The 13,790-nt window shown below is 47.8% G+C and overlaps 1 protein-coding gene across 1 annotated transcript in view; it reads left to right on the top strand.

Moving 5' to 3' along the window:
- The first annotated feature begins 211 nt into the window (after window positions 1-211).
- LOC146010038 (uncharacterized) overlaps window positions 212-13,790 on the top strand; it is a 30,324-nt gene continuing 16,745 nt past the window's right edge. Inside the window, exons 1-4 of the mRNA XM_083150867.1 lie at window positions 212-566; window positions 5,629-5,820; window positions 9,125-9,248; window positions 11,220-11,317. Of these exons, the coding sequence (XP_083006993.1) occupies window positions 462-566; window positions 5,629-5,820; window positions 9,125-9,248; window positions 11,220-11,317 (519 nt within the window). The 5' untranslated portion in view covers window positions 212-461. The remainder of the gene's footprint in view (window positions 567-5,628; window positions 5,821-9,124; window positions 9,249-11,219; window positions 11,318-13,790) is intronic.

Genomic DNA, 13,790 nt, shown 5'->3' with positions numbered 1-13,790 from the left:
GTGGACTCCCACGAGGGAGAATAGCCGGTGGCCGTCAGGACCCCGAGTGTTGGGGTTTTGACTGTCGGGAAACTGTCCGGCATCCCTTTACCTGGTTTCCGGCTTTTTCAATGCATTTGCTATGATTTCCGGCTTTTCTAATACACTTTACATGGTGGCTGGGTTTTTTAATGCATTTACTATGTTTCCGGCTTTTACCCTCTTCCGCTGTTGGGGCCTCTGTCTGGATTTCTCTTGACCCTTTTAGTGATAAGTGCTTATTTGTCTGCGTCTTATTGGCAGTGTTGTCCACATCGCAAGGCAAAATTGTATGTGCAGGCAGGAATTATTATACTACATCGTGTCTAGTTCAAATCACACCTAGTACACATCTCACAGTGTGTGGGCATATATGTTACCTGTGAACTGTGTGGCGTTAATTGTAATTATTATTTTTATTCCAGGACAACAGAGCGGTGAGGATGAGACACGTCACTGATTTCCCGAGGATGGACAAGGACCAAAGTCACATGACTGAGAGGATACTAAATCTCACCCTGGAGATCATCTACCTGCTGACTGGGGAGGTGAGGGGATCCGGGAGCGTCACTGTGACATCACTTATATCTATAGTAATAATACAGGGACGTGACTGGGGAGGTGAGGGGATCTCGGTGTGTCACTGTGACATCACTTATATCTATAGTAATAATACAGGGACGTGACTGGGGAGGTGAGGGGATCTGGGAGCGTCACTGTGACATCACTTATATCTATAGTAATAATACAGGGACGTAACTGGGGAGGTGAGGGGATCTGGGAGTGTCACTGTGACATCACTTATATCTATAGTAATAATACATGGACGTGACTGGGGAGGTGAGGGGATCTGTGAGTGTCACTGTGACATCACTTATCTATAGTAATAATACAGTGACGTGACTGGGGAGGTGAGGGGATCTCGGAGTGTCACTGTGACATCACTTATATCTATAGTAATAATACAGGGACGTGACTGGGGAGGTGAGGGGATCTGGGAGTGTCACTGGGACATCACCTATATCTATAGTAGTAATACAGGTACGTGACTGGGGAGGTGAGGGGATCTGGGAGCTGTACTGTGACCTCACTTATATCTATAGTAATAATACAGGGACGTAACTGGGGAGGTGAGGGGATCTGGGAGTGTCACTGTGACATCACTTATATCTATAGTAATAATACATGGACGTGACTGGGGAGGTGAGGGGATCTGTGAGTGTCACTGTGACATCACTTATCTATAGTAATAATACAGTGACGTGACTGGGGAGGTGAGGGGATCTCGGAGTGTCACTGTGACATCACTTATATCTATAGTAATAATACAGGGACGTGACTGGGGAGGTGAGGGGATCTGGGAGTGTCACTGGGACATCACCTATATCTATAGTAGTAATACAGGTACGTGACTGGGGAGGTGAGGGGATCTGGGAGCTGTACTGTGACCTCACTTATATCTATAGTAATAATACAGGGACGTGACTGGGGATGTGGGGGGATCTGGGAGCGTTACTGTGACATCACTTATATCTATAGTAATAATACAGGGACGTGACTGGGGAGGTGAGAGGATCTGGGAGTGTCACTGTGACATCACTTATATCTATAGTAATAATACAGGGACGTGACTGGGGAGGTGAGGGGATCTGGGAGTGTCACTGTGACATCACATATTTCTATAGTAATAATACAGGGACGTGACTGGGGAGGTGAGGGGATCTGGGACCGTCACTGTGACATCACTTACATCTATAGTAATAATACAGGGAGGTGACTTGGGAGGTGAGGGGATCTGGGAGTGTCACTGTGACATCACTTATATCTATAGTAATAATACAGGGACGTGACTGGGGAGGTGAGAGGATCTGGGAGTGTCACTGGGACATCACCTATATCTATAGTAATAATACAGGGACATGACTGGGGAGGTGAGGGGATCTGGGAGTGTCACTGTGACATCACTTATATCTGTAGTAGTAATACAGGGACGTGACTGGGGAGGTGAGGGGATCTGGGAGTGTCACTGTGACATCACTTATATCTATAGTAATAATACAGGGACGTGACTGGGGAGGTGAGAGGATCTGGGAGTGTCACTGGGACATCACCTATATCTATAGTAATAATACAGGGACGTGACTGGGGAGGTGAGGGGATCTGGGAGTGTCACTGTGACATCACTTATATCTATAGTAATAATACAGGGACGTGACTGGGGAGGTGAGGGGATCTGGGAGTGTCACTGTGACATCACTTATATCTATAGTAATAATACAGGGACGTGACTGGGGAGGTGAGGGGATCTGGGAGTGTCACTGTGACATCACATATATCTATAGTAATAATACAGGGACGTGACTGGGGAGGTGAGGGGATCTGGGAGTGTCACTGGGACATCACCTATATCTATATTAGTAATACAGGTACGTGACTGGGGAGGTGAGGGGATCTGGGAGTGTCACTGTGACATCACCTATATCTATAGTAGTAATACAGGTACGTGACTGGGGAGGTGAGGGGATCTGGGAGCTGTACTGTGACCTCACTTATATCTATAGTAATAATACAGGGACGTGACTGGGGATGTGGGGGGATCTGGGAGCGTTACTGTGACATCACTTATATCTATAGTAATAATACAGGGACGTGACTGGGGAGGTGAGAGGATCTGGGAGTGTCACTGTGACATCACTTATATCTATAGTAATAATACAGGGACGTGACTGGGGAGGTGAGGGGATCTGGGAGTGTCACTGTGACATCACATATTTCTATAGTAATAATACAGGGACGTGACTGGGGAGGTGAGGGGATCTGGGACCGTCACTGTGACATCACTTACATCTATAGTAATAATACAGGGACGTGACTGGGGAGGTGAGGAGATCTGGGAGTGTCACTGGGACATCACCTATATCTATAGTAATAATACAGGGACGTGACTGGGGATGTGAGGGGATCTGGGAGCATCACTGTGACATCACCTATATCTATAGTAATAATACAGGGACGTGACTGGACTTGGGAGGTGAGGGGATCTGGGAGAGTCACTGTGACATCACTTATATCTATAGTAATAATACAGGGACGTGACTGGGGAGGTGAGGGGATCTGGGAGTGTCACTGTGACATCACTTATATCTATAGTAATAATACAGGGACGTGACTGGGGAGGTGAGGGGATCTGGGAGTGTCACTGTGACATCACTTATATCTATAGTAATAATACAGGGACCTGACTGGGGAGGTGAGGGGATCTGGGAGCGTCACTGTGACGTCACTTATATCTATAGTAATAATACAGGGAGGTGACTGGGGAGGTGAGGGGATCTGGGAGCATCACTGTGACGTCACTTATATCTATAGTAATAATACAGGGAGGTGAGGGGATCTGGGAGTGTCACTGTGACATCACTTATATCTATAGTAATAATACAGGGACCTGACTGGGGAGGTGAGGGGATCTGGGAGCGTCACTGTGACGTCACTTATATCTATAGTAATAATACAGGGAGGTGACTGGGGAGGTGAGGGGATCTGGGAGCGTCACTGTGACGTCACATATCTATAGTAATAATACAGGGACATGACTGGGAAGGTGAGGGGATCTGGGAGTGTCACTTTGACGTCACTTATATCTATAGTAATAATACAGGGACCTGACTGGGGAGGTGAGGGGATCTGGGAGCGTCACTGTGACATCACTTATATCTATAGTAATAATACAGGGACCTGACTGGGGAGGTGAGGGGATCTGCGAGCGTCACTGTGACATCACTTATATCTATAGTAATAATACAGGGACCTGACTGGGGAGGTGAGGGGATCTGCGAGCGTCACTGTGACATCACTTATATCTATAGTAATAATACAGGGACCTGACTGGGGAGGTGAGGGGATCTGCGAGCGTCACTGTGACATCACTTATATCTATAGTAATAATACAGGGACATGACTGGGGAGGTGAGGGGATCTGGGAGTGTCACTGTGACATCATTTATATCTATAGTAATAATACAGGGACGTGACTGGGGAGGTGAGGGGATCTGGGAGTGTCACTGTGACATCACTTATATCTATAGTAATAATACAGGGATGTGACTGGGGAGGTGAGGGAATCTGGGAGTGTCACTGTGACATCACTTATATCTATAGTAATAATACAGGGATGTGACTGGGGAGGTGAGGGGATCTGGGAGCGTCACTGTGACATCACTTATATCTATAGTAATAATACAGGGACGTGACTGGGGAGGTGAGGGGATCTGGAAGCGTCACAGTGACATCACTTATATCTATAGTAATAATACAGGGACGTGACTGGGGAGGTGAGGGGATCTGGGAGCGTCACTGTGACATCACTTATATCTATAGTAATAATACAGGTACAGGGCTGGACTAAGGTTTGGCGGGGGGGGGGGGGGGCACTACTAATAAATTAGAGTTGCCACATACTGCCCCCATTATGCACTCCTATTCACCACTGTGCCCCCACTATGGCAGACACATCCTGCTTAGCTCAACTGTTAATCCTGCGCTGTGCATAGACGTGACTGGGGATGTGAGGGGATCTGGGAGCCTCACTGTGACATCACTTATATCTATAGTAATAATACAGGGACGTGACTGGGGAGGTTAGGGGATCTGGGAGTGTCACTGTGACATCACTTATATCTATAGTAATAATACAGGGACATGACTGGGGAGGTGAGGGGATCTGGGAGTGTCACTGTGACATCACTTATATCTATAGTAATAATACAGGGACGTGACTGGGGAGGTGAGGGGATCTGGGAGCGTCACTGTGACATCACTTATATCTATAGTAATAATACAGGGACCTGACTGGGGAGGTGAGGGGATCTGGGAGCGTCACTGTGACATCACTTATATCTATAGTAATATTACAGGGACATGACTGGGGAGGTGAGGGGATCTGGGAGTATCACTGTGACATCACTTATATCTATAGTAATACTACAGGGACGTGACTGGGGAGGTGAGGGGATCTGGGAGTGTCACTGTGACATCACTTATATCTATAGTAATAATACAGGCATGTGACTGGGGAGGTGAGGGGATCTGGGAGTGTCACAGTGACGTCACTTATATCTATAGTAATAATACAGGGACGTGACTGGGGAGGTGAGGGGATCTGGGAGCGTCACTGTGACATCACTTATATCTATAGTAATAATACAGGGACGTGACTGGGGAGGTGAGGGGATCTGGGAGCGTCACTGTGACATCACTTATATCTATAGTAATAATACAGGGATGTGAATGGGGAGGTGAGGGGATCTGAGTGTCAGTGATATCACTGATAGATGTGACCTGACTGGTGGATCTTGGAAGTGACATCACATAGCAATAATAGAGGATCTTGGGCCAGATGCACTAAGCTTCAAAAGTGATAAAATGGAAAGTGATAAACAACCAACCAATCAGTTCCTGCCTGACATTTTCCAAACACAGTCTGTGACATGGCAGGTAGGAGCTGATTGGCTGGCTGTTTATCACTCTCCATGTTATCACTTTTGAAGCTTAGTGCATCTGGCCCCTTTACTGGAAGTGTATGTGGTGATTGTGTATTTTTCCAATCCACAGGGTTATATAGTAGTGAAGAAGACATCTGGTGAGCATGAGACAACCAGTAGCCATCACTGTGTGTCCGGAGGACTGAAAAGAACCCAGAGTTCCATCACAGTGCCCCCACCTCACTCACTGATACATGGGAGAGACAATGAGCAGAAGATCCTGGAAATCACCAACAAGATCATCCAGCTGCTGACCGGAGAGGTGACTGCTGGGAATGGGATATTATACAGTAACACCGGGTATGTGACCGGAGAGGTGACTGCTGGGAATGGGGCATTATACAGTAACACCGGGTATGTGACCGGAGAGGTGATTGCTGGGAATGGGACATTATACAGTAACACTGAGGGATGTGACTGGAGAGGTGACTGCTGGGAATGGGACATTATACAGTAACACCGGGGGATGTGACCGGAGAGGTGACTGCTGGGAATGGGGCATTATACAGTAACACCGGGGAATGTGACCGGAGAGGTGACTGCTGGGAACGGGACATTATACAGTAACACCGGGGGATGTGACCAGAGAGGTGACTGCTGGGAATGGGGCATTATACAGTAACACCGGGGGATGTGACCGGAGAGGTGACTGCTGGGAATGGGGCATTATACAGTAACACCGGGGAATGTGACCGGAGAGGTGACTGCTGGGAACGGGACATTATACAGTAACACCAGGGATGTGACCGGAGAGGTGACTGCTGGGAACGGGACATTATACAGTAACACCGGGGGATGTGACCGGAGAGGTGACTGCTGGGAACGGGGCATTATACAGTAACACCGGGGAATGTGACCGGAGAGGTGACTGCTGGGAACGGGACATTATACAGTAACACCAGGGATGTGACCGGAGAGGTGACTGCTGGGAACGGGACATTATACAGTAACACCGGGGAATGTGACCGGAGAGGTGACTGCTGGGAACGGGACATTATACGGTAACACCGGGGATGTGACCGGAGAGGTGACTACTGGGAATGGGACATTATACGGTAACACCGGGGATGTGACCGGAGAGGTGACTGCTGGGAACGGGGCATTATACAGTAACACCGGGGGATGTGACCAGAGAGGTGACTGCTGGGAACGGGGCATTATACAGTAACACCGGGGGATGTGACCGGAGAGGTGACTGCTGGGAACGGGGCATTATACAGTAACACCGGGGGGATGTGACCGGAGAGGTGACTGCTGGGAACGGGGCATTATACAGTAACACCGGGGGATGTGACCGGAGAGGTGACTGCTGGGAATGGGGCATTATACAGTAACACCGGGGGATGTGACCGGAGAGGTGACTGCTGGGAATGGGGCATTATACAGTTACACCGGGGGATGTGACCGGAGAGGTGACTGCTTGGAATGGGGCATTATACAGTAACACCGGGGGATGTGACCGGAGAGGTGACTGTTTGGAATGGGGCATTATACAGTAACACCGGGGGATGTGACCGGAGAGGTGACTGCTGGGAATGGGGCATTATACAGTAAAACCGGGGGATGTGACCGGAGAGGTGACTGCTGGGAATGGGGCATTATACAGTAACACCGGGGGAAGTGACCGGAGAGGTGACTGCTGGGAATGGGGCATTATACAGTTACACCGGGGGATGTGACCGGAGAGGTGACTGCTGGGAATGGGGCATTATACAGTAACACCGGGGGATGTGACCGGAGAGGTGACTGCTGGGAATGGGGCATTATACAGTTACACCGGGGGATGTGACCGGAGAGGTGACTGTTTGGAATGGGGCATTATACAGTAACACCGGGGGATGTGACCGGAGAGGTGACTGCTGGGAATGGGGCATTATACAGTAACACCGGGGGATGTGACCGGAGAGGTGACTGCTGGGAATGGGGCATTATACAGTTACACCGGGGGAAGTGACCGGAGAGGTGACTGCTGGGAATGGGGCATTATACAGTTACACCGGGGGATGTGACCGGAGAGGTGACTGCTGGGAATGGGGCATTATACAGTAACACCGGGGGATGTGACCGGAGAGGAGACTGCTGGGAAATGGGGCATTATACAGTAACACCGGGGGATGTGACCGGAGAGGAGACTGCTGGGAATGGGGCATTATACAGTAACACCGGGGGATGTGACTGCTGGGAATGGGGCATTATACAGTAACACAGGGGGATGTGACCGGAGAGGTGACTGCTGGGAATGGGGCATTATACAGTAACACGGGGATGTGACCGGAGAGGTGACTGCTGGGAATGGGGCATTATACAGTAACACAGGGAGAAGTGACTGCTGGGAATAGGGCATTATACAGTAACACGGGAGGATGTGACTGAGGAGGTGACTGCTGGGAATGGTACGTTATACAGTAACACCGGGGGATGTGACTTCTGGGAATGGGGCATTATACAGTAACACCAGGGGATTTGACCGGAGAGGTGAATGCTGGGAATGGGACATTATACAGTAACACCAGGGATGTGACCGGAGAGGTGACTGCTGGGAATGGGGCATTATACAGTAACAGCGGGGGATGTGACTGCTGGGAATAGGACATTATACAGTAACACCGGGGATGTGACCGGAGAGGTAAATGCTGGGAATTAAATATTATACAGTAACACCGGGAGGATGTGATCGGTGAGGTGACTGCTGGGAATGGGACATTATACAGTGACCGCTACAGAGGTGACTGCTGGGAAAGTGGCATTATACAGTAACACCAGGGGATGTGACTGCTGGGAATAGGACATTATACAGTAACACCAGAAGATGTGACCGGAGAGGTGACTTCTGGGAATGGGGACATTAAACAGTAACATCGGGGGATGTGACCCGAGATGTGACTGCTGGGAATGGGACATTATACAGTAACACCAGGGGATTTGACCGGAGAGGTGAATGCTGGGAATGGGACAATATACAGTAACACCGGGGGAGGTGACTGCTGGGAATAGGACAATATACAGTAACCCGGGGGAGGTGACTGCTGGGAATAGAACAGTATACAGTAACACCAGGGATGTGAATGGAGAGGTGACTGCTGGGAATGGGGCATTATACAGTAACACCAGGGGATTTGACCGGAGAGGTGAATGCTGGGAATGGGACATTATACAGTAACACCGGGGGATGTGACCGGAGAGGTTACTGCTGGGAATGAGGCATTCTACAGTAACATCGGGGGATGTGACCGAAGAAGTGACTGCTGGAAATGGGACATTCTACAGTAACACCAGGGATGTGACCGGAGCGGTGACTGCTGGGAATGGGACGTTATACAGTAACACTGGGGGGTGTGACTTCTGGGAATGGGACATTCTACAGTAGCACCAGGGATGTGACCGGAGCGATGACTGCTGGGAATGGGACGTTATACAGTGACACCTGGGGGATGTGACTGCTGAGAATGGGACATTCTACAGTAACACCAGGGATGTGACCGGAGCGATGACTGCTGGGAATGGGACGTTATACAGTAACACTGGGGGATGTGTCTGGGTGATGACTGTATCATTGTGTGTGTCAGGTTCCTATAAGGTGTCAGGATGTCACTGTATATCTCTCCATGGAGGAGTGGGAGTATATAGAGGAACACAAGGATCTGTACAAGGATATAATGATGGAAAATCACCAGCCCCTCACATCACTGGGTAAGAAGAGACTTCATTTTATTGTACGTGATAGTGTACACTTATCATCTGCTAATCACACATGTATTCAATGTCCTCAGTCACTGTGTGTCTCCTACAGATGGGCCCAGTAACAGAGATACCCCAGAGAGATGTCCCCGTCCTCCGTATTCCCAGTATAATCACATATATACAATGTCCTCAGTCACTGTGTGTCTCCTATAGATGGGCCCACTAACAGAGATACCCCAGAGAGATGTCCCCATCCTCTGTATTCCCAGGATAATAACATATACACCATGTCCTCAGTCACTGCGTGTCTCCTACAGATGGGCCCAGTAACAGAGATACCCCAGAGAGATGTCCCCGTCCTCTGTATTCCCAGGATAATCACATATATACCATGTCCTCAGTCACTGCGTGCCTCCTACAGATGGGCCCAGTAACAGAGATACCCCAGAGAGATGTCCCCGTCCTCTGTATTCCCAGGATAATCACATATATACCACGTCCTCAGTCACTGTATGTCTCCTACAGATGGGGCCAGTAACAGAGATACCCCAGAGAGATGTCCCCGTCCTCTGTATTCCCAGGATAATCACATATATACCATGTCCTCAGTCACTGTGTGTCTCCTACAGATGGGCCCAGTAACAGAGATACCCCAGAGAGATGTCCCCGTCCTCTGTATTCCCAGGATAATCACATATATACCATGTCCTCAGTCACTGCGTGTCTCCTACAGATGGGCCAAGTAGCAGCGATATCCCAGAGAGATGTCCCCGTCCTCCGTATTCCCAGGATAATCACATATATACCATGTCCTCAGTCACTGCGTGTCTCCTACAGATGGGCCCAGTAACAGAGATACCCCAGAGAGATGTCCCCGTCCTCTGTATTCCCAGGATAATCACATATATACCATGTCCTCAGTCACTGCGTGTCTCCTACAGATGGGCCTAGTAACAGGGATACCCCAGAGAGATGTCCCTGTCCTCTGTATTCCCAGGATAATCACATATATACCATGTCCTCAGTCACTGCGTGTCTCCTACAGATGGGCCCAGTAACAGAGATACCCCAGAGAGATGTCCCCGTCCTCTGTATTCCCAGGACAATCACATATATACAATGTCCTCAGTCACTGCGTGTCTCCTACAGATGGGCCCAGTAACAGAGATACCCCAGAGAGATGTCCCCGTCCTCTGTATTCCCAGGATAATCACATATATACCATGTCCTCAGTCACTGCGTGTCTCCTACAGATGGGCCCAGTAACAGAGATACCCCAGAGAGATGTCCCCGTCCTCTGTATTCCCAGGATAATCACATGTATACCATGTCCTCAGTCACTGCGTGTCTCCTAAAGATAGGCCCAGTAACAGAGATACCCCAGAGAGATGTCCCCGTCCTCTGTATTCCCAGGATAATCACATGTATACCATGTCCTCAGTCACTGCGTGTCTCCTACAGATGGGCCCAGTAACCGAGATACCCCAGAGAGATGTCCCCGTCCTCTGTATTCCCAGGATAATCACATATATACCATGTCCTCAGTCACTGCGTGTCTCCTACAGATGGGCCCAGTAACCGAGATACCCCAGAGAGATGTCCCCGTCCTCTGTATTCCCAGGATAATCACATATATACCATGTCCTCAGTCACTGCGTGTCTCCTACAGATGGGCCCAGTAACAGAGATACCCCAGAGAGATGTCCCCGTCCTCTGTATTCCCAGGATAATCACATATATACAATGTCCTCAGTCACTCTGTGTCTCCTACAGATGGGACTAGTAACAGAGATACCCCAGAGAGATGTCCCCGTCCTCTGTATTCCCAGGATAATCACATATATACCATGTCCTCAGTCACTGTGTGTCTCCTACAGATTGGCCAGTAACAGAGATACCCCAGAGAGATGTCCCCGTCCTCTGTATTCCCAGGATAATCACATATATACAATGTCCTCAGTCACTGTGTGTCTCCTACAGATGGGCCCAGTAACAGAGATACCCCAGAGAGATGTCCCCGTCCTCTGTATTCCCAGCACTGTACAGAGGAGACTCACAGGACCCCACAGGAGGATAAGGTAGGTGGGAATTAGGGTCTCCCCAATATATCAAAGTGACTGTCACTATATGAATTACAGCAGGTGTGTGTATGTCAGGGCTGCTGAGAGGGTGGGGGAGGGGGTACTAATTACCTGGGCTTGCTGGTGGTGCCCAACAGAGGCCCTGGTCCGGCCCCTTTCCCCTCCATACCTCCCGGGCAGCACCACACACATTCAGCATGTGCTGTGCTGACAGCAGGCTCAGGATGCTTGTCTCCATTACAGTGTGTGAGAGTTCATGCTGAGCTTGCTGTAAGCAGAGCACATGCTGTAGGTGTGTGCTGCTGAGGGGGTTGACACACAATACTAGGTGACGGGGGGGGGGGGGCAGCTAGACACTATGGGACCTGTAGCGAGACTAGTAGGAGCAGGGGTAATCAATTTGGGGGAGGAGATGGGGGGGGGAGGACAGAGTTACAAGCAAAGTCAGGGGAAACGTGGGTAATTCCCAGGGTGCTTCAGGAATGCTGTGTGATAACAGTTATGTTACCTCTTTACAGCTCTTAGGTACAGACGATCTTAGAGTAAGGGAATGCGAGAAGGACACAGGAATTGATTTCAAGTCTGTGTATAGGTCAGGTGGTGGACATGGTGCGGAGGGCTGTAGAGAGTATATTGAGGGGGAGGTGGGTACGAGGAAATTGGCAAGGAATACAAATAAGTCTAGGGGAGAAATTAAATATAATGTTTAAAATAAACATAAACTAAAATGCCTACTGGCTAATGCAAGAAGCTTAGCAGGTAAAATCGGGGAACTACAAACCGTGGTCACTAGGGACGATTATGACATTATTGGTGTTACAGAAACCTGGTGTAATGAGACGCATAACTGGGCCCTAAGCATGGAGGGATATACACTCTACAGAAAAGACAGAGAAAGTAGAAGGGGTGGGGGTGCCTATATGTAAAAAATAATTTAACATCGTGCGAGAAAGTAATGAGCACAGGGACAGAGGATGATAACCGACAATAACAAAAAACCTAATAACAAAATTTTAATAGGGGTACGCTATAGACCACCGAACATAAACGAAAGGGACGAGTCTCTTCTTTTAAACCAAATCAAACAAGCGTCAGATCAGGGACAGGCATTAATTATGGGGGATTTTAATTTACCGGACATTGGGGCAGATGTATTAAGCTTTAACAAGAGATAAATGCAAGGGTGATAAGGAGAGATAAACATCCAGCCAATCAGCTCCTTGCTGACTTTTTTCAAACACAGGCTGTAACATGGCAGTTAGCAGATGGACGTTATCTCTCCTTATCACCCTTGCATTTATCTCTTGCTAAAGCTTAATACATCTGCCCCAATGATTGGAAAAACGAAACATGTAAAACAGCAAAAAGCAGTGTGTTCCTAAACTTACTCAGACCAATTTATCACTCAAATGGTAGAAGCTCCAACCCGTAATAAGGAACTATTGGATTTAGTATTAACAAATAACATCTACATATTCTCAAACACCATAGTAATAGAACATCTAGGGAACAGTGACCACAACATGGTTTCACTGGAAATCAACTTCAGTAAACTTCATCATAAAGGATCGGCAAAAATACTAAACTTCAGAAAAGCTAACTTCGAATTATTCAGGGAAGCCCTAAAAGGAATTGTGTGGGAAACGGTCTTTGAGGGGAAAAATGCAGAAGAAATGTGGGATACTCTTAAAAAATGTGCTAAAATCATTAACAATTAAATGGATTCCTAAAGTAAATAAGGGTAAATTCAACAACAAAAAAAAAGGCACCATGGTTGGACAAAAAAGTAAGGTCAGCAAACAACAATAAAACAAGAGCATCTAAATTCTGTAAAAATAACTTTTAAGAGGAGGCATTCAACAAGTACGTACAAAACTTGTAAAGGGGTAATCAAATTAGCTAAAAGGGAGTATGAAGAGTGCATAGTCACTGAAAGCAAAACCAACCCCAAAAAGTTTTTCAAATACATAAATAGTAAACGAATAATCAAAGAAAACATAGGCCCATTAACCAATACCAATGGTAAAAGTTTTACGGAGGATAAGGGAAAGGCAGACCTGTTAAATGAGTTCTTCTCATCAGTGTTTACTAAGGGTGAGCAGACAATGGAAAACACAAGTACAACATATGGTATGAACAAGCCGGATCTCATTATTAATTTCACGGCCGATGAGATAATATTGAGGCTCGGCAAAATTAAAACAAACAAATCGCCAGGGCCAGATGGGATTCATCCTAGGGTACTACTGGAGTTAAGGGAGGAACTAGCGACCCCCCCCTGCACTATATTTTTGATAATTCACTATCATCGGGTAAGGTACCAAAAGACTGGAGAATAGCAGAGGTAGTGCCAATATTCAAAAACGGGAAAAGGGAGAATCCCGCTAATTACAGACCTGTTAGTTTAACATCAATAGTGGGTAAAATATATGATGGATTTTTAAGGGATGGTATCCAGGAATACTTAGAT

The sequence above is a fragment of the Crinia signifera genome, chromosome 6 (assembly GCF_055691185.1).
Source record: "Crinia signifera chromosome 6, ASM5569118v1, whole genome shotgun sequence".
Taxonomy (NCBI): Eukaryota; Metazoa; Chordata; class Amphibia; order Anura; family Myobatrachidae; genus Crinia; species Crinia signifera.
Note: the sequence above shows the minus strand (reverse complement) of the source record. Positions and strands in the feature narration are given on the sequence as shown.